General features: G+C 42.4%; 1 protein-coding gene across 6 annotated transcripts; it reads right to left on the bottom strand.

Moving 5' to 3' along the window:
- Positions 1-267: 267 nt before the first annotated feature.
- Positions 268-17,519, bottom strand: LOC116674165 (sodium- and chloride-dependent GABA transporter 2). 6 transcript variants are annotated; one of them, XM_032506691.1, is made up of 12 exons: positions 11,304-11,320; positions 9,622-9,863; positions 9,202-9,336; positions 7,177-7,317; positions 7,004-7,094; positions 6,792-6,924; positions 5,864-5,998; positions 5,497-5,600; positions 4,569-4,693; positions 1,699-1,811; positions 1,424-1,561; positions 268-1,316 (listed from the first exon to the last, which is right to left on the bottom strand). In XM_032506691.1, coding segments are annotated over exons 1-12 (1,884 nt in total). In that variant the 5' UTR covers positions 11,306-11,320; the 3' UTR covers positions 268-791. The 6 variants fall into 6 exon arrangements, 5 of the variants coding, with proteins under 5 accessions (XP_032362582.1, XP_032362585.1, XP_032362584.1 ...); XM_032506694.1 differs by lacking the exon at positions 11,304-11,320 and adding an exon at positions 17,305-17,519 and having other exon boundaries at positions 269-1,316; positions 9,622-9,840; XM_032506693.1 differs by having other exon boundaries at positions 269-1,316; positions 9,622-9,840; positions 11,304-11,412.
- Positions 17,520-18,438: the final 919 nt, after the last annotated feature.

Here is an 18,438-nt window from a genome sequence, read left to right as displayed (position 1 = left end):
TCACAGCCAGCAAGAGAAGAGTGTTAGTGTAAGTTAGAATCCTTAAAAAAAAAGGTACAGTCCCAGCCATAAAAGGGGGCACTGGGGTCCTGACTGCTGTTCCCCAGTCACTCACATCCTGCTGGAGAGCCATTAAACAGGCTTCCTCGGGTGATTACAATTCCCACACACACACCACACACACACACACACACACACACACACACACACACACACACACACACACACACACACCACACACACACACACACACACACACACACAACACACACACACACACACACACACACACACACAGCTCATCTACTTACCTTTTTGTTATCACCTGCGATGGCACTGCTCTCTTCTTTAACATGCACCAGGCTCTGGCTCTTACTGTATTGTCCTGATGTATGTACAGGGGCACATTCCACCTATCTCACTCTTAAACAAACAATGTTTTTGTAAATGATCTAGAGCCCCCAGGTTTGGCTGGGACAGGGGCTCCCTGGGGCCGCCAGACTGAGACTGAGAGGCGACGGGGCCCGGAGGCTGATTTAGGGCCCGGAGGAGACAGACAGGGGCCTGGCTAGGAGCCAGTCTCCTTACAACAGTGGGTAGCTGCAGCCATGTTAATATACTGTCTGCTGACTCCGACTGGAATGCACAAGGAGGGGAAAACGTGGACTTTGTGTGTTAATCCGATTTTTTTTGACTACTTTCATTAGTGGAGTGATAAAGTGTTTAATTCTTGGCACTGCTCTTTCTTTCTATTTTCCGTGTGTACTGACAGGAATCAACCTAAGATTTATTTAGCCTGCTGTCAGCCTAATGAGCTCCGACATAATTTCATTAAAATCAGAAGTGGAATGCAATGGTCGGATATTTCTGACGTATAAAATATGTCTTTGATTAAAGAAAAGACAGCAAAGACAAAAGAGAACCTGTGAGGCTGTGGAGGAGAGGAAAAGGTGGAGGGGAGATTGAAAAAAAGGAAAGTATGGGAGAGGGCGCAAGGAAATGGAAAAAAAGGAAAGGGAACGAAATGAGAGGAAAGAGGAAAGGAGAGGAAAGATGAAAACTAAGAGGATGAAAGGAAATAATGAGAGGAGAGGAGGAAAAGCAATGGTGGGAAAGAAAGGAAATGAAAAGAGAAGGTGGGGAGGAGAGGAAGAAGGGAAATGAAAGGGGAGTACAGGAGAAGAATGAAAGAAAGAAAAGAGGAGTTGAGTACCGTAGACCCAGCCGATGGCCAGAGACTGGAAGATGGAGAGAAGCAGCAGGCTGGCTCCACTGCAGGAGAAATGGTCGTAGATCTGGAACACATACAGCCCCCCCTGCATCGTGGAGGAAACTCCGTTATTCTATATCATTAAAACCAATCGGGGATCATAAAGGATCACGTACACCTCACCTCCGTCCAGCTCTGCTGCGCGGGACTTACCGGCGTGACCATGACCAGTCCGAGCAGGAAGCAGACGATGCAGACGAAGAGCAGCAGCAGCTCCCTGCGGTGGCCCCGGCGGATCAGATGGGGGTACAGGTCAGTCACGGACGTCATCAGGGCCTCCAGGCTCACAAACTGGGGGGGCAGAGGGTTCAGGTGTCAGCGTGTGTGATGTTAGTTTAGCAGTTGACATAATCCATCAATGCCATCGCAAGTGTTGATCAACATTGGTGTGGGTGTGTGTGTGTGTGTGTGTGTGTGTGTGTCTCTACCTGAGTGTCCAGCCCCAGCATGATGATCATGAGGAAGAAGCAGATGGCCCACAGTTGGGGTACAGGCATCATGGCGACAGCTCTCGGGTAGGCAATGAAGGCAAGGCCAGGTCCTGAGAGGATGAACAAAGAAAATACATGGTATTAAAACACTGGGTGTTAGGTATGTGAGGTGATTCATCTTATTATATAAGAGGAAGAAAAGAAAGCAAAAAAAAATGTGATGTGTTTTAAATAGTAATAAATAGTACTATAAGGCCCGTGTTCCTTTTCTAAACTAAAGATATAAATCTTTAACCCTTGTGTTGTCTTCCCGTCAAAATTGGAAATCAACACTTTTTCTTATGTTTTTGTCACTTTTTTTCAACACTACGTAGCACTAACTTACTAACTATGTGTTTTATTTTATCACTTACTTTTTTTACCATGTAGCACTTTGAGATTTTTGCAAATATAAAGTGCATTACAAATTCAATTTATTATTATAACTTATTAACTTTAGTTTTACAGTTGTTTTTGGAATTTATGGTCAATAAACCTCATTTATAGGAAATTAGACCCAATGTTTGAGTTAGAAAAGCTGAAATTAGGAATTATTTAGACTAAAATGAAAGGAATGGATGTTGATGGATAATCCCAGACTGGAATATGTCAACTTTTACTCAATACTATTTCAAAACCACTTTAAGTGTTTTTTTTCAAATGCTATAAAATTGAATAAGACACCCCAAAGTTAAAGAAAGTAGAGATTTGTACTTGCCAAAGAGCGGTGAATCAATCATGTTATTTTGGGTAATTACAATTGGGTAGTTTAAAAGAACATTGATTAAAAACGGGTCAATTTGACCCGAAGACAACATGAGGGTTAAAAAATGGCCACAATATACAGTCCCTGACAAAAGTCTTGTCGCTTATCTATTTTGTAGAAACACCTGCTATTAACCTGACTTTTAATTAATCAATTGGTGTAAGAAATAGCTCATATGAAAAGCTAAAACCCTCCCAAATGATGTTCAATGCCCTGAAATAAATTAGTTTCACTAAAAAAATATTTATTATTTAAACAAGACAGAAAGGTCAAATTTTGGCAAGACAAAAGTTGTGTCGCCTATACAGAAATTGAACAAATTTACTACAAATACTAAAATATGTCAGCAAATTAAATAGCGGTGCTGTGAGATTCAAATGTAATATCTTGTATGACTTCCATGAGCTTGAAGGATTGCATCCATGCGGTTTGGCAAGGATTCATACCAATGTGTTGATGAAGTCATCAGGAATAGCTAGGAAAGCAGTCTTGCATGACCTCCCAGAGTTCATCAGTATTCTTTGGTTTGGTCGTCCATGCTTCCTCTTTCATCCTACCCCACATATGCTCAATGATGTTCATGTCTGGTGACTGGGCCGGCCAATCCTGGAGCATCTTGATCTTCTTCGCCTTGAGGAACTTTGAAGTGGAGATGGAAGTATGCGATGGAGCACCATCCTGCTGAGAATTTGGCCTCTTTCATGGTTGGGAATATAAGAGGTAGCTAAGATTTCTTGGTATTTGAGACTATTGATGTCGCCTTCCACCCTGCAGATCTCTCGCACACCCCCATACTGGATGTAACCCCAGACCAGGATTTTTCCGCCACCAAACTTCACTGTTTTCTGGGTGAATCTTGGATCCATGCGGGCTCCAGTAGGTCTTCTGCAATATTTGCGGCAACTGTGGTGTAATTCAACAGAAGATTCATCTGAAAAATCCACTTTCTTCCATTTCTCCAGCGTCCATGCTTTTAGCAAGCTGTGGGCCTTGGCAAATGCCACACGGTTTTTCAATTGTCTTTTGTTTAGTGCTGGCTTCTGGGCACTGATTCGACCATGGAGGCCATTTCAAGACAGAATCCGACAAACTGTTCTGGTTGACACAAGGACTTCAGGGGACCAGGTCTGGTGGAGCTCTGCTGCAGTGGAAAATGGGCTGGCCTTGGATTTTCGAGCCAACAAACGGTCCTCTCGAGCAGTTGTCTTGCGGGGTCTGCCTGACCTGGGCTTGTCAAAACATCTCCAGTGTCTTCAAATGTTTTTTAATCCTCTGTACTTGACGCTGAGACACATTGAAGGTGTCTGCCACATCAGCAGTGGATCTGGTCTTCAGCCTTGATATCAACACTTTAGTCTCAGGGTGAATCTTAGGCCTGTTTGCAGAGGTCTAGTTGCAGTTGATGTGAAGGTCTAGTGTACTGGGGTTGTTTTATACACACCTGAGACCTTATTGATCCATATTAGTCACAGGTGAAGCTCATATGACAAGGCGACAACACTTATGTCTTTGCAAAAATTGACTCAATGGGCTTTACCAAGCTGTGAATATTAGAATACTTTTTGACAGTTTCTTTTCGCACTGAAACATTATTACAAAAGCTGTTGGGATTAAAATGAGCCATTTCTTGTAAATAAATCTTGATTAGAAATATATTTCAGCGGCACTTCAGGTCAATTTTTGCACAAGCGACAAGACTTTTGTCAGGGACTGTATTTAATTTTACTTTTCCCAAAGCAGCTGGGCACTGTAATGTTTTCAGCACACATTCCTCAAATAGGAGTAAATAGCACATTTGTTAGAGACTATTTTCAGCTGTGGATTAATACAGATTAACAGTTTTTGGACAACAATGGAGCTCTATGGCACAGAGGAATAAACCATTTCAGGCTTTGGCTACCTGAGGATACCTGTTGGTAGTACCTGTTGGTCTTTTAATGGGATTTGTTGCTGATAAGAACCCTTTAGAACGTAGTTATGACTTATGACACAGTGCAATTAACTCATTTCTGTTTTCCCTTGAGCCGTTTCCCTAAACCAGATCTCCCCGCTTCTGTTTCACCTGACTGGGCCACGGTGGCTATGTCCACGCCCTGCTCCTCAGCCATGAAGCCCAGCACCGAGAAGATGGCGAAACCCGCCACGAAACTGGTGGCGCTGTTCAGGAGGCACAGAAGGAAGGAGTCCCTGGAGGGCCACACAAACAAAACACAATTGATTTGGTATTACAGCAAGACGCAACTTGGAGAAATACATGGACAGGTGAATCCACAGAGATCTTAATCCGGGTCTTTGGCCTTGTATTTTGGAGCTCTGGCCTGTTTCTGTAAATACAAGCTAAGACTTAAGTGCTTTATGCTTTCTGTGTTTGTTAGAGCTGGGGATGTCTGTGTATTTGTATTTTTACACCAATGATATGATATAATGTAATCTCCAAAATGTGTCTGTTACACTGATTTTTGCAATTTTATTTAGTCAGATTGGTGACCGGGATTTTGATTTAGGGTTAAAGTTACTCTATGTAACTATAAATGTTTCTGAAACTGTGATTTTTCATCCGATGATGAAAACCCTATTTCAGAACACAACTCAAACTGAAACGTTACATAAAGCCACTTTAATATTAAAATCATTGACGTTTCGGTGTAAGGGTTAATTTTGGGTTATTAATAACTTCAGAATTAAATTTGATTTCAGGGTTAGATATTGGGTTGAGTGAGTCAGTGAAGGTCCTCACAAGAATATTGTGTGTGTATTTGTGTGTGTGGAGTCCTAGAGTGTGGGAAACATGGCAGCGAGGGCTTTTCTTTAAGGTGTGGCTGTATCATTCTGTTTTTTCTGTCCATTCCAGCCATTCCTTCTGGAAGCCCTCTGACCGGTGGGAGCTTACCTCGTACGTTTCAGTGAATATGGTTTGTGTGGAAGGGGAAGGAGACGCTGTGTGGCTACACTTGCTGTTGTGTGTGTATGTGTGTGACAAAGGCTCTCACTTGTAGCAGTCGTTGTTGTATTTGTTGTAACTGCCGAGGGCCGTGAGACTTCCCAAACAGATTCCATATGAGAAAAACACCTGGGTACCTGCATCCATCCATACCTATAGAAAGAGAGGGAACTTGTGCATTAACACTGAGGTTTTATTAAAGCCAGAATAGCTAAATCAACCCTCCAACGTCCCTGCAGTCTGTATAGCGACAGTGGTAGTTAGACCCTATTAATTCTAAGCTATATAATATCTAAGCTGTAAGATATGCAATAGTCGATTTTCATTCAGACAAATGACAAAATGTAATACACAAATGCATCTAACTCACTTTCTATATTGTCTAAAATGAGACAATGTGTGTGTGTTTTTTGTACCTGGGGGTCTGCCAGGCGGGTGTGGTTAGGCTTGAGGTAGTAGATGATGCCCTGGGTCGCTCCGGGCAGGGTGGCCCCGCGCACCAGCAGCACAAACAGCATGACATATGGGAAGGTGGCTGTCAGGTACACCACCTAGAATGTACACAGCATGCAGGGATGTGGTCAGGACGGCATAGAGACAGAGAAAACAGCAGGGACACGTCTGCGATGTCCTCAAACAGAGGTGAAATACTAAAAAGGAACCGTGGAAAGTTGGAGTCTTAAAACCTGTTGACAGATGGTGGCAGCGACACAACAAATAAATCCTACAAAACTGCTGCCGGGCCCTTATTTCATCTGCCAACCATCAGGACAGCATTTATGTTTTGGTTTTCACACAGCTCTGTACCTAGAGCAAGATGATAGAGCTTCATGGACTCTGCTGTTTTTCTGGCCTTGTGTTCTCTGCGCTCAGAGGACTCAAATAAAAAGAGGATTGATCGAGAGCAGGGGGTTTCAAAGTCTGACACTGTGGGCCCCCCTTAGACAAACTTAGGAGAACTGGGCCCCATTACATCAGGGTAAATACGCACTGTTTACTGTATAATATGCCAAATTAGCTATTTGCCATTCCTTTTTATAATGTAGTCAAGCATGGACAACTACCAATTAAAATGTGATGAACCTCATTCAAGCTCTGGCTTTATTAAGCTTTATACACAAATAATTACTGTATATCTTCAGAAACTGTAAGTCACATTGAATCTAAAAATATGTGCATCATGTCGGTCAACTTTCAACTGATGATGATACACATATTTTAGATGACATGTATTTATATGTAATTATATGTATATAACGTCTGTATGTTCAGCTTTAACTGATATATGAGTTGAAAAGGTGTACGGCAACCGGGCGTGATGATGGTGGTGTGGTTTCCGCTCACCTTTCCGGTGGACTTGACTCCCTTCCAGACACAGAAGTAACACACGAACCAGATGATGGCGAGACACAGAGCGAGCTTCCAACTGATTGGACCCAGCTCGTCTAAACTGCTGGAGAGACGAAGCACTTCCCGCCTAGAACACACACGCACACGCGCACACAGTTAATGCATGAACAAGACCACAAAAAACTGTGACAAACTAAGGAACTCACTCCCAAAACTCTATGACAGGGGAGGTGGCGTTCTCAGGCAGGCTGCTCACATTGGCTGTCTGGTTGTGGCGGTCAAACAGGACACACGCCTCTGCAGGAGAACACATGGGGGGTTTTACACAGCGGCCTCAAAGTGCAATGACAGAAGCTTCTAACTTCCTGTCTCTACTGACCAGTGTTCCATGTGTTGTTACAGTGTGACCAGGGCAGCTCTGCCTCGAAGCTGTAGGTCAGGTAGAAGAGAGCCCAGGCCAGGATGACGATGTAGTACACGCAGCCATGCAGTATCATCACCTGACTGGCGTAGCCGAGACCTGCAGGGACAGATATATGAGTGCCATGGTTTACACGAGCAGAACCATCATTAGCTGTAGTACAGCAGGCTTACAGACGGATACACGTACAGAGTTGCAGTTACACAAATAAAGGAGCTTCAAAGCATTCAAGCGCACACATTCTTTTATCAGTTCCAAGTCACTTGAGTTTCATATGAGAGCATCCATTTATTGAGACACTCGACTCGCAGCCCACATCTAGTATATCTTCATTAAGGATGAATGACGGTCTTATGAGGCCTTGGGTGGGTTGGAAAGAGTGGGCTGTTTGCCTAGACAAATGGCTGTTTGTGGTGTCCTCGAATGAAATTCATGCCTTTATCTAATGATGGCATATTAAAAGTGACGAAATACTTACAGAAGCATTTCTTTGTTTGTGGGTATACAAACAAATGTGGCTGAGGAAGTACTGCATATTGTCCCTGTGCTAAACACATGGCCTTCACACGACCAACTGTCAACAAAATACTGGTATGTACAAATGTGTGAGTGTGTGTGTGTGTGTGTGTGTGTGTGTGTGTGTGTGTGTGTGTGTGTGTGTGTGTGTGTGTGTGTGTGTGTGTGTGTGCATCTGCAGGCCATATGGACCAAGGAGCAGAGCAGCACATATTTGTCACTGAACAGGGTAAAAAAAAATGGAGCACACACATAATCTGTTTTCAATGTGGTGGTCCAGCTGGCATGCTACTGGCCGTAGCTGCACCTGCACGCCAAATGGACTTTGTGTTGTATTCTGAACTTCATTTGTTCAGTTTTGTGCTTGAAATTTGCATAAACCGAAATTAAACAGAATGTTCTCCATGGATATGGACCCACCAATTAGTCATTCTGTCATTCTGCACCTAAATACAGCCAGAAAAGTCCTCTATAATGCCTTTACTGCATGGGCGGTCCAGCTTGATATGCAGAGTTAAACTGTAAACAGTGTGCAGGTCTACTTAAAGATCATAAGCTTTACCTTGATACTTCAATGCATTCCTACCACCTAGATGTTTAATTGTCTAAACATGCTGCCATTCCTGATTTATACAGGATCACAATTTAAATAACTCCACACAGTGTTAACTTTCTCTTAAAAAGCACCACGTGGAAGGTTCTGTTTCACTGGTGTAAACGCATGTAAAGTTAATGCTTAACTTTGTTTGGATAGCAGGATACCATGAAAACAAGACAAGCAATCTCAAGTGTGTTTTTATTGGCAAATTGGCAGGCAGGGAGCGCCTTGCCTTCTGCACTCTTGAATTGTTTTGATACACAAGCTGAGATTGAATATGAACTGTGCACGCTTGCAGCTGGCAGGGCATGCCATATAGTGGGCAGATTGTTAACATGGGTTTTGCATTGATGTAGACATAGGAATTCTTTGAGTGCTTGCACCCTTACGGAGAAAGATTGGGGGGAAAATACAAGGGGAAGTAGAGAGAGTATAAGAAAGAGAAAGTGATAAGACAGTGAGAATGAGTAAGTGATAAAGAGATATTGGCCAGGTTGCATCCCGCCAGTTAGATTCAGAGTGGGCAGCTAACCTGCATCATATGAAACCATACTTGATAATTATCTTGTGGGTCATGGGAGCCATCTCATGGGTTGAAGGTATGCAAGATACGTCAACCCCTGCATCAGATTTGGAGGCTCAGAGTATACGTTTCCCCAAGGTGGAAGTAATTGCCATCACTCCCCAATCCATGCCGCGCTGACCTTAGTGTATCCAATCCCTGCTGTGGGATGTACTAGCAGCCAATAATCAACTCCTATACATTATAATGGCACTATTTCCACTTTTTCCACTTTAGGGAAGAAAATTAATTGATTACTTGCTTCAGCTTCAAATAGTCTACTGACGACATAATTAGATAAGCGTACCTCCAAATAATGGGCAGATAGTCCTCCAGGCGCTGACCCCTCCCATGCTGGTGTACTGTCCCAGTGAGGTCTCCAAGAGGAACAGGGGGATGCCGCACAGCACCAGGAACAACAGGTAGGGTACGAAGAACACACCTGGAACACACACACACACACACACACACACACACACACACACACACACACAACTTTTCAGTTTGTGTTGATGTGGCTGATACACATATCCGCAGCTCTAACAAACACCTTTCAAATGGCATCCCTGGTTTTAGATCGTGGAAAAATAGAGAAGAAAAAAAGAGGAAAAGACAAGACCAAATGACAGACAGATAGCCAAGGGACGTGGAAAGAGAGAGAGAAAAAGACAGTGACAACTTTTAAGCTGAAACGTCCTCTCTTCTCCCCATATCCCACATGCTTTACCTCCTCCGTTCTTGTAGCAGAGGTAAGGAAACCTCCAGACGTTGCCCAGGCCGATGATCTGCCCCGCCACGGCCAGGAGGAACTCAGCCTTGTTAGCCCACTGTCCCCTGGCATGCAGGCCGTCTTTGGTTGATTCTTTCCCATTGGGGAGGCAGCCTTGGTAGCGCTTATTCCGCAGCGGGTTTCCTTGCTGATGCCGCTGGTCGGCCATCACTGGTTCTGGCAGAGACACAAACACACCCCTTAAAAAAAACACAAGTCCTTAGTAACAAAGTTGGAAAAGAGGAGGACAAATGTCAATGGAAAATACCTGTAAACAAATGTAATCTCTCTAGCAAAACTTGTAAAGTTATTCAAAATAGAGCACAGAGCAGGGTTCACTCACATTGTTGCAGACGGGATTATACAGCTAGAATTTGGGTGTATTTTCTGACTGTTTCTTTGGCGGCCTCACTTATCTGCAATTTGTGTCTCAAGGACAGACTAATGTGGGTGTGTGTCCTTTATCTGTACTCCACAGCACACTCAAGGACCAGATGATTTCTGCACGCGCATCTGGCAGGGGGACTATAATTTCTCTCACAACACTATTGTATACTGTAAAAATACAAATCTCAAACACAGGTGGATTTAATAACAATGACAGCTGCATTTCACTTAGAGGAGGCCCTGGCAAAAAACATGCTGGCTCATTAGAATAGCTTACAAATAGAACTGAGCCTATCTATCTATCTATTTATCTATCTATCCATCCTACCTCAAGTACCACAAATGACCTAAAAATATATATAAATATGTTTACAATATCCAATTGAAGTCATGTTTTAAGTATAAGTCATTGTAGGATTTAGAGTATGTCTGTCTCCTGTCAAAACAATTTCTCCATATTTGAGAAATATTTTACAGGAACCTTATTTTGTAGTCCAATTCATTAGTCGGTTGATAATGAATTTCATTTCATCTCGAATTATTAGGAGTTGTTTTATGGAGTAGGCTTATTTTGATGTGCTTTGTAAATATACGTTATGATCATTCTTTCAATTTCATATATGTCCATTAGGGAAGCAAGGGTAGTTGCATCTTGAACTAATTATTTGTGTTGTTTAGAACCTTTCGTAACTTTAGCCCCTCTCGCAAATTTGTGTTTCCTCCTATAGGGCGGCGAAGGCAAGACCCGGTCTACTCTGCCTCTGATTGGCTAGCCGTCGTTTCCCTCGTTGTTGGGATTGGTTATATTAGATTTAAATGCCTGTAGGCTACAGTATTTACAGAGTAGGGCGGGACATGCCTTCGCCATCCTAAGAAACACAAACTCACGTACCGCTAGCTCCTCTTCTCCACGTTTGTGTACCCTGCGTGTGTAGCTGCGAACACATTATGCTAATACAGCGACTACAAGCCGCCTTTTATAAGTCACTTGACCCGACAATGACCAATACAATAGCATAGCGGGGTAAATTGTTTCGACACATGGGCTAATTTACAGGTCACCCCTCTCTACATTGTAGGTTAACACATGTAACACTTTCACGAGACCGTTACATCTCGGTGTGAACAGGAGAGGCGTGGTGAAGTCTAACGATTCTCTATAATTGATGTCTAAAATAAAAACAGCGAAACAGTAGGCTACGTTAATATTCGTTTTGTGTGTTGTATGATGGAGACATTGTAGAGAAATTGACATTACGTCTCCTACCTCTGCGTTTCCTGTAGTTCTCTACACCATGACCACCCCCGTCCGGGTGGAAAAGTGGTTTGTTCCGGACAGGCGGACGCTGTGAAGGGCTGCTGCAGCCGCAGTGCGTAAATCCAAATTTTTAGAGGGACTATGATTCAGTCTATGATTCTAGCCTGACGCGTGGAGGCTCTAATATTTACAGAATATATATAATATATTACAGAAGGACATTATTAATGAGATATTCTGCATGGCTACGAATTATATAGCCACGTGTATATATAATGATTAAATAAAAAAAATCAACATCAGTATTTCAACATGTATATAACAATGTACTGGCTGGAAACATTAAGTAAAAGACTGTAATTCGTTTATTTAAAAAATTGTTATCCTGCTGCTGCTCACCACACATAATGATGTCACCATGCAAAGGACACACCTTCCCTACCACACCCCCATAATATATTTTTCATATGGACTGATACATTAGAATTTTATTTGTCTTTGGATATAGGGCTTTTTCCTGATGCGTGTGTATATGTATTCATATTGTTGTGAATAATTGTGCTATGTTTAACCCACTCAAATAAAATAACCAGGTTTCTCTTCATCCATATGGGCCATTGCTTATTTGAACTTGAAAACACCAGCCTTCAGGTTCATGTTATGGACTCTGACCTGCTCGTGGTCTCGGCATCATAACCATTCAGGCCACCTCAAGCAGCTCTCAGCACATTTAATGGGCTGTGTCACTGCCTGTGCTCATTCAGCTGAGCATTTATAGTCACAGTAAAAAAAAGGCTCCAGCTAGCACTCTGCTCCAAGGACTTCATTCAGATGATTACATTCCCCTTCATTGACACATTAGGTTGTATTAGTGTAGTCTTACATTGCCAGACCTAATTCCACAGTGTCAGCAATGGAGCACGGTCTGGCTACACCACCTATCTATTCTGGGATAGGAGAAAAAAACGCTTTGACTTGTTTGTATTTCTTTAAACCAATCAAAACTGCCCTGAGTAGCACTAAGCCCTGATAGCAGTGATAGGAAGAGGGGAGGGACGTCTGGCAATGCTACATCCCGGCAATGTCCATCCGCTGAGCCAGACTATTAGGTGTATAGACCACATGCAAGCCTGATCATTATGCTCTGACTTGTGGAGATATGAACACATGCATACGTGTGTTTCAGCTAATAGAATCATCAGTGTTACACTTTTTAAAAGCCCAAACATATCTAACAATGATTACTTTGATTACAGGATTCCCTATATTCTACACTACATGTATGCATACTGTCTCTGATCTTAATGTTGTACAATACAGCAGGGGGACTCAACAACTGGCCACTATTGCAATCTTTCAATCAGCCTTTATGTAGATGACATATTACCAATAAGTGCCTTCAAATTTCGAGGAAAAGTTGGTTTTACTGGAAAAAGACTTGATTTGATACAGCATGAACAGTGTATCTGGGTGCTGTTTCTCTTGACAACAACTGAGGCAGGGCGTATTACTGCCAATTACATTTCTCCAAGGAATGATTTGTCTTTAGACAAACAAAGATAATTGTTTTTGAAAATAGATTTTTTCATATTTCATATTCTGACTCACAGGCAGATAGCATTCAACCACCATTAGCAAAGCCACTGATTACATAAAGGCCTTAAAACAATCTCTCAACACACCAACAACCACACATATATACGTACATGTACATAAAGTATCCCTTATTATTTATCCTTTCTTAGTCCCACAAGAGGAAATTACTATTTTACACTCAGGCCTGAATTACACATACACATGCTCAGTACCTATACATGCACTAAATGGAGAGATGTCAGAGTGAGGGGGCTGCCCATGGAAAGGCACCCTAAGTAGTTGGGGGTTTGGTGCCTTGCTCAAGAGCACCTTGGCAGTGCCCAGGAGGTGAACTGGCACCTCAAACGCTACCAGTCCACCACCATATTGTGGTCCAAATGTGGACTTGAACCTGCAACCCTCCGTTACCAACCCAACTCCCTTCGGACTGAGCTACTTCCACCTAACAAAACATCGGTGCAAATAATAGTGTTATGGCAGAACTCTGGGTGCATATCCAAGTCTCCATGGAGAAGTTATAACTTTCAGAATGATAGCCAACTTCATTATGCTTCCCCAAAACACAGTCATGTTGTCCCACTGGATAAAGCCCCCTACATGGCAAAACTTGATTACTTTCACTATTATTTCCACACCTATGACTTGGGAATATGTTAAATTGTTATTTAAACTCTCTTGAATCATTGCTGCGTACAATTTAAACACAATGCAACAATGTCAACATTTAGATTTCCTTATTCTAAAATATATTAACCTGTATTAAAATTACTGGGAAAAGCAAGAATCACACAAAAATCCACAATGATACCTCGTAACACTGACATCAGTCAAGCTTAGATTTACTGAGTTCTGAAAGTGACTATAGTTTATATCATTATATACAATAATACAAATGAAATAAAATATGTCCCTTTTTGAATTTATTACAATTTACTTTTGCCGACCTCATTAGTGGAGAACCCCCCCCCCCTCCTCCCCCCTACCAAACAATCTACTAAACTTCCTGACTTTTAATCCTTGAGGTATAAAGTTTTGCAATGATATACAATGCACAAATTCCTCCACTACACTTTTGCATTCCAGTCACACACGGTTTTCGCGTCCTCTCTCCAAATGCAGACTGCCCAGGGGACAAATAAAATCCCAGCATTAAGGGCCCTTCAATACAGTCACCATTGTTCTGTCCTGTGGCCCCTGTAGATGTGGTGCCACGGCGCGTAACTCAGACCAGGCATAGCCGTGCACAATTCGTGCATGCTTTATTGCAGCTTTTATTGGTGTCTGGCATCCAGGGCGAGAGCAGTCGGCCACTGATATACAGTGGTATGCATTGTGAAACTCTTCCAGCCTGTGTCTATCAGGACTTTTATTAGGAAGCAACATTGCAACACGTTATTGCAAATATTCAGCTTTGATTATGACATCTGCTCTGCATTCTATAACCAGTTACTGTGCACAACACAGAGTTGGTAAGCAAGAAAATGCCTTTTAATTGCGACATGTTGAAGGAAGGGTGTTGGAGTACTCAAATTACAGTTACCCCCCCCCCCCATCGCCGATGTTGGCATGTTGGGGATTGGTTAAAGAGATCATCTGAGAAGAGGAAATTCTGGTTCACTGAGTCGTCCAAGAGGGATGTCTCTTGACGTAGAGTCCCCGGAAAGGATACCCAACACCTGCCTGGTAATTCATTGTAAGCCAAACTGGATACCTGCCACAGGTCTAAGGTGACAGAGCTATACAGACACACCTCTGATCTAGGACCACGGCAGACTTCCCTTGTAGTGCTAAAGATGCTGCTTCAATCATTGCTATTTGAATAAAACGCTTAATCATAACAAAAACTATGTGTGGCACAAATATAGTAAGTGTGTAAAGACAGCACGACTGGTAATGTTTTGTGATGTTTTCGTTGACAATAAGAGGAAGAATCCACCTAATTAATGAAATGGCGACGCAGATGAAGTTTGACAGCTTAACAAAGGGTTTAACGACTTGAATTGAGCAAAATAATGATAACGTGTTACTTTACAGACTTCCTTTTTTACCCCCTTGAGGGAGATTAGAGGCCAGGGTCATTACAGTGCAGCTACCCTGCAGCTGACTTGCTCAAAAGCACCTCAACAGCACAAATGTTTGGCAACCCGAGGCCATGTATTTGATTATAGTCTGGCAACTATCAGACCAAAAAGGTGAATGTAGTTCAATATTTGGAGGATAATTGTATTTTTTTATGCTGTCAGACCAGACAAATTAACCTGCTTCTTCAACCTTCAAATCCAAGTAGTCTTCTTGCCTCGTTTGAACCCTCTGAAAGAGGATGTGGTCAACACCAGACCTCTAACTCCATCCCATACTCTACTTCCCATGTCCTAACTAGGTAACATTCCTGTGGCTTAACTCCCCCTTCCTCTTCAACCTATGTGAAAAACATACCTTGTAAAAGAGGAGTTTTTTTTTTAAATGTAACCTCTGGCCTTATGTCCACACTGTACAGGGCTCCCCTGAGGCTTGTGGTAGGCCAGATATTTGGTGCTGATAATCTTTCCTGGAGATTTTATGGGAATGTTTTGAGGGGCAATTGCCTACATGGTTCTTGTAACCACAGTGGGTAGTCCCATGATGTGTCAGTGCTGCTTTCAGAGATTTGCGGGACTTTACTGGAAACGTTAGGTCATTTATCAAAATCTCAGCATGCTGGTTTGTTATTTTTTTGTCTTAATTCTTTCCCTGATGCGTTTCTGGTCATCACTAATGGTCACCCGAAAACATCTAAATCACTACTGTCACATTATCAAACATTACACACGTTTGCTTAGCAAGGTTGGTGGTTGAATACTTTCAAGTAGAGGTTTCTGTGAATGTTTCTATGGCGTGTTTGAATGCAAAGTGCAACCTCAGCCATCTTACACTGCTTAGACCTGTCAACAATCTGAGTTGGGATGGATGGCCATTTTACATTCCCTTACGTATTTTCACACATATATAAAGTACATATCCACAGGAACCATCTATGCAACACTTCTCATTTATTGTCAATGAAAGCAGCCGCGCAATGCAGTCTGGTAGTTGCGGTAACTTTCGAAAGAGACGGGGCTGTTGAGTTGCCCGCTTCTCATTTGCATTACTTTGAGGTTACCTTATGCAAATCAGAGGCATCCAGCTTTCACCTTTTAAACTGGCCTTTGTCAATCTCAAATGAAAACATCAACTGCATAGCTTGTTTCTGCCACAAATATTGGTATAATAAGCAAAAGTTTCAAAAACAAGCCGCCGTATTGGTCCGTTTTGAAATCCGGAGCACAGAGCCCTTGAGTTCAAGCGTCCAATCACGTGCAGCCGTCACGGTTGAAGGAGGGGTTAGCCTGTTGTCTTTGCTTGACAGTGGTCATTGAAGAGAAATTGATAACTGCTAATGGCAAGCCCATCAATTCTCCGATGCTGGAAAACAGGGCGATCCCTAGCGTCCAAAAACGCCTCTGTGGACACGTACTGTGTCTGTTACCTCACGTAAGACTAATGATAACAGCGTTTTGCTTAGTAGGCTTAATTTAGCAGAAAGACTGGAATCAGTTCTATCCAAAGCGAGAAGAAAAAAATCAGACCAACACCTCTAAAGCTCACAAATTAACAAGTTATACTGCATTTATTTCAGCAGTACAAAAACTAAAACGTAAAGGTAATTTCCCTTTGGACAGAGCCAGGCTAGCTCATCTAACCCACGATAAGAAAGCGAATAAGCACATTTCCCAAATGCTGAACTATTCCTTTAACATTTTGGCTGAGTCATTCTCAAACCCATCCACGATATAAAAGGGGCAAAACCTGCAGGGCAGAACATCTTGTCCTGCTTAAGAACTTCTGAAACAAAACAAAAAAAAACAAAATACACAATGAACGTGATTCATAAGAACAGTCGATCAATCTGGCTCCTGTCTGCATGCTAAATTCATCCTTTTACATCCCCCTTATGGATCCAGATTTTAGTGGTTTCATTAGTATCATAAGCAAGAAACCAACTGCCTGTAATCACAATACATAAAGTACCGATGTGGCATCTGTACTTCAGACCAAATGTTGAAGACATTACTGTGTAGGAAACCTACAATTAGAGCTTGTATTGATTGTATGTACCAAATAAGTTTGACAGTTATTCTGAATATGTAGATGTGTCCGCTTGAAGTGATATTAGTTGGATTGCCATTTAATCCGTCATCAACTTTAAAATGATCCGCCACTTGTTTCTAGGCAACAATGCAAAAATCACACACGTTATATATATATACATCACACATTATAGTTACAAACGTTTTAGACGCATTAGATAAAAATCATGCAATAAGAATTGTATTTTGAGAATTTGAGACTCACTACGAGGCCTGTCCTTATGCTGAACTTACCTCTGTTTATGTGGATGTGGATTCTCACTAAGCCTTCAATGTAGCGCCTTAATGAGATGGATTAATTAAGACCCTGTTTGTCCGGATCATTTTACAGCAAAGTGAGTCCACCCTGCCTCTCCCTCGCCCATCCAGCCTTTGCCTGTGATGAACCGGGCTCTCACGGAAATCGAGGCAAGCTAAACAAACCCGGATTCCTCTTGCTCATTGAGCTTGAAGCTAAGAGCTAAGGAATCATGGGACACTTTGATTCACTTTAAATGAAGCATTAACCCTTCAGCAACATTTTGTCACAGCAGTCATTTTGTGTCAGCTGAACAATGTGTGCCAGTGTGACCGCTAAATTTAACACTGCCGTAACAATGATAAATTATATTTTAACATTTAACACATTGCACATGACGGCAATGTATCAGGTGTATGAGTTTGTAAAAAAGGAGGTCGGAAGTCAGTGTGGAAGTTAAGCCTCTAGTTAGCAAGTCAGCAGTACAGAGATTAAACCATCTAATGTTGTTGTGGCTCCCAGACCTTCACACTCTGGGCTGAGGTAGCCCCGCAGAGGAATGTAGAGCGGGATTATCTCAAAACATCAAATAATAAGCCCCCCCCCACCCCCCACCCCCTTCTGCCACCACTGACTGCAAAAACAGAATGGAAAGTTAAAGATATGAAGCAAGCTCTGCGGGAATCTAACTTTGAAGGCAAGCTGATGGAAGCTGGACGGAAGCTGCCATTGGGACATGACTTGCACCCCCCATATTGCCATTGCCGTGCACATAACAACGTTGTGTGGAACTTGCAAAGAAATTATATCATTACAGGCCGTCGCATTAATTATAAAACTGGTTTGGTTATTTTTTATTGTGTTCTTTGCTGACTTGGCAGCTCTCACTGGTGAGATTTTGCATTCCATAGACAGCCGTTTCATACGCTTGGATGCCGGGAGACTTAATTGAGGTTAAGCACTTCGGTCAAGGGGCTCCAAGGGCCACATTGCTCCCCTGGGGGTTTGAGAAGGGGCCCCTTGATTCTTTGACCCGCCAGGTCACAGAAAAACATAGCGTGTTCCATGATAAGTGGTCAGACGGGGACATTTGGAAATAAAAACGTCCTCTCTCATGTACATGTCATGCT

The sequence above is a fragment of the Etheostoma spectabile genome, chromosome 24 (assembly GCF_008692095.1).
Source record: "Etheostoma spectabile isolate EspeVRDwgs_2016 chromosome 24, UIUC_Espe_1.0, whole genome shotgun sequence".
In the NCBI taxonomy this organism is placed as follows: Eukaryota; Metazoa; Chordata; class Actinopteri; order Perciformes; family Percidae; genus Etheostoma; species Etheostoma spectabile.
The sequence above is the reverse complement of the archived record's forward strand: the minus strand, read 5'-3'. Positions and strand labels throughout refer to the sequence as shown.

What these genes read in the sequence shown, in the direction of transcription:
- LOC116674165 (XM_032506691.1), bottom strand. An exon ending in TAACAACACATGGAACACTG is followed by an intron (nt 7,095 to 7,176) that starts GTCAGTAGAGAC and finishes GTTCTCCTGCAG; the next exon opens with AGGCGTGTGTCCTGTTTGAC. An exon ending in AGCCACCGTGGCCCAGTCAG is followed by an intron (nt 1,812 to 4,568) that starts GTGAAACAGAAG and finishes TCATCCTCTCAG; the next exon opens with GACCTGGCCTTGCCTTCATT.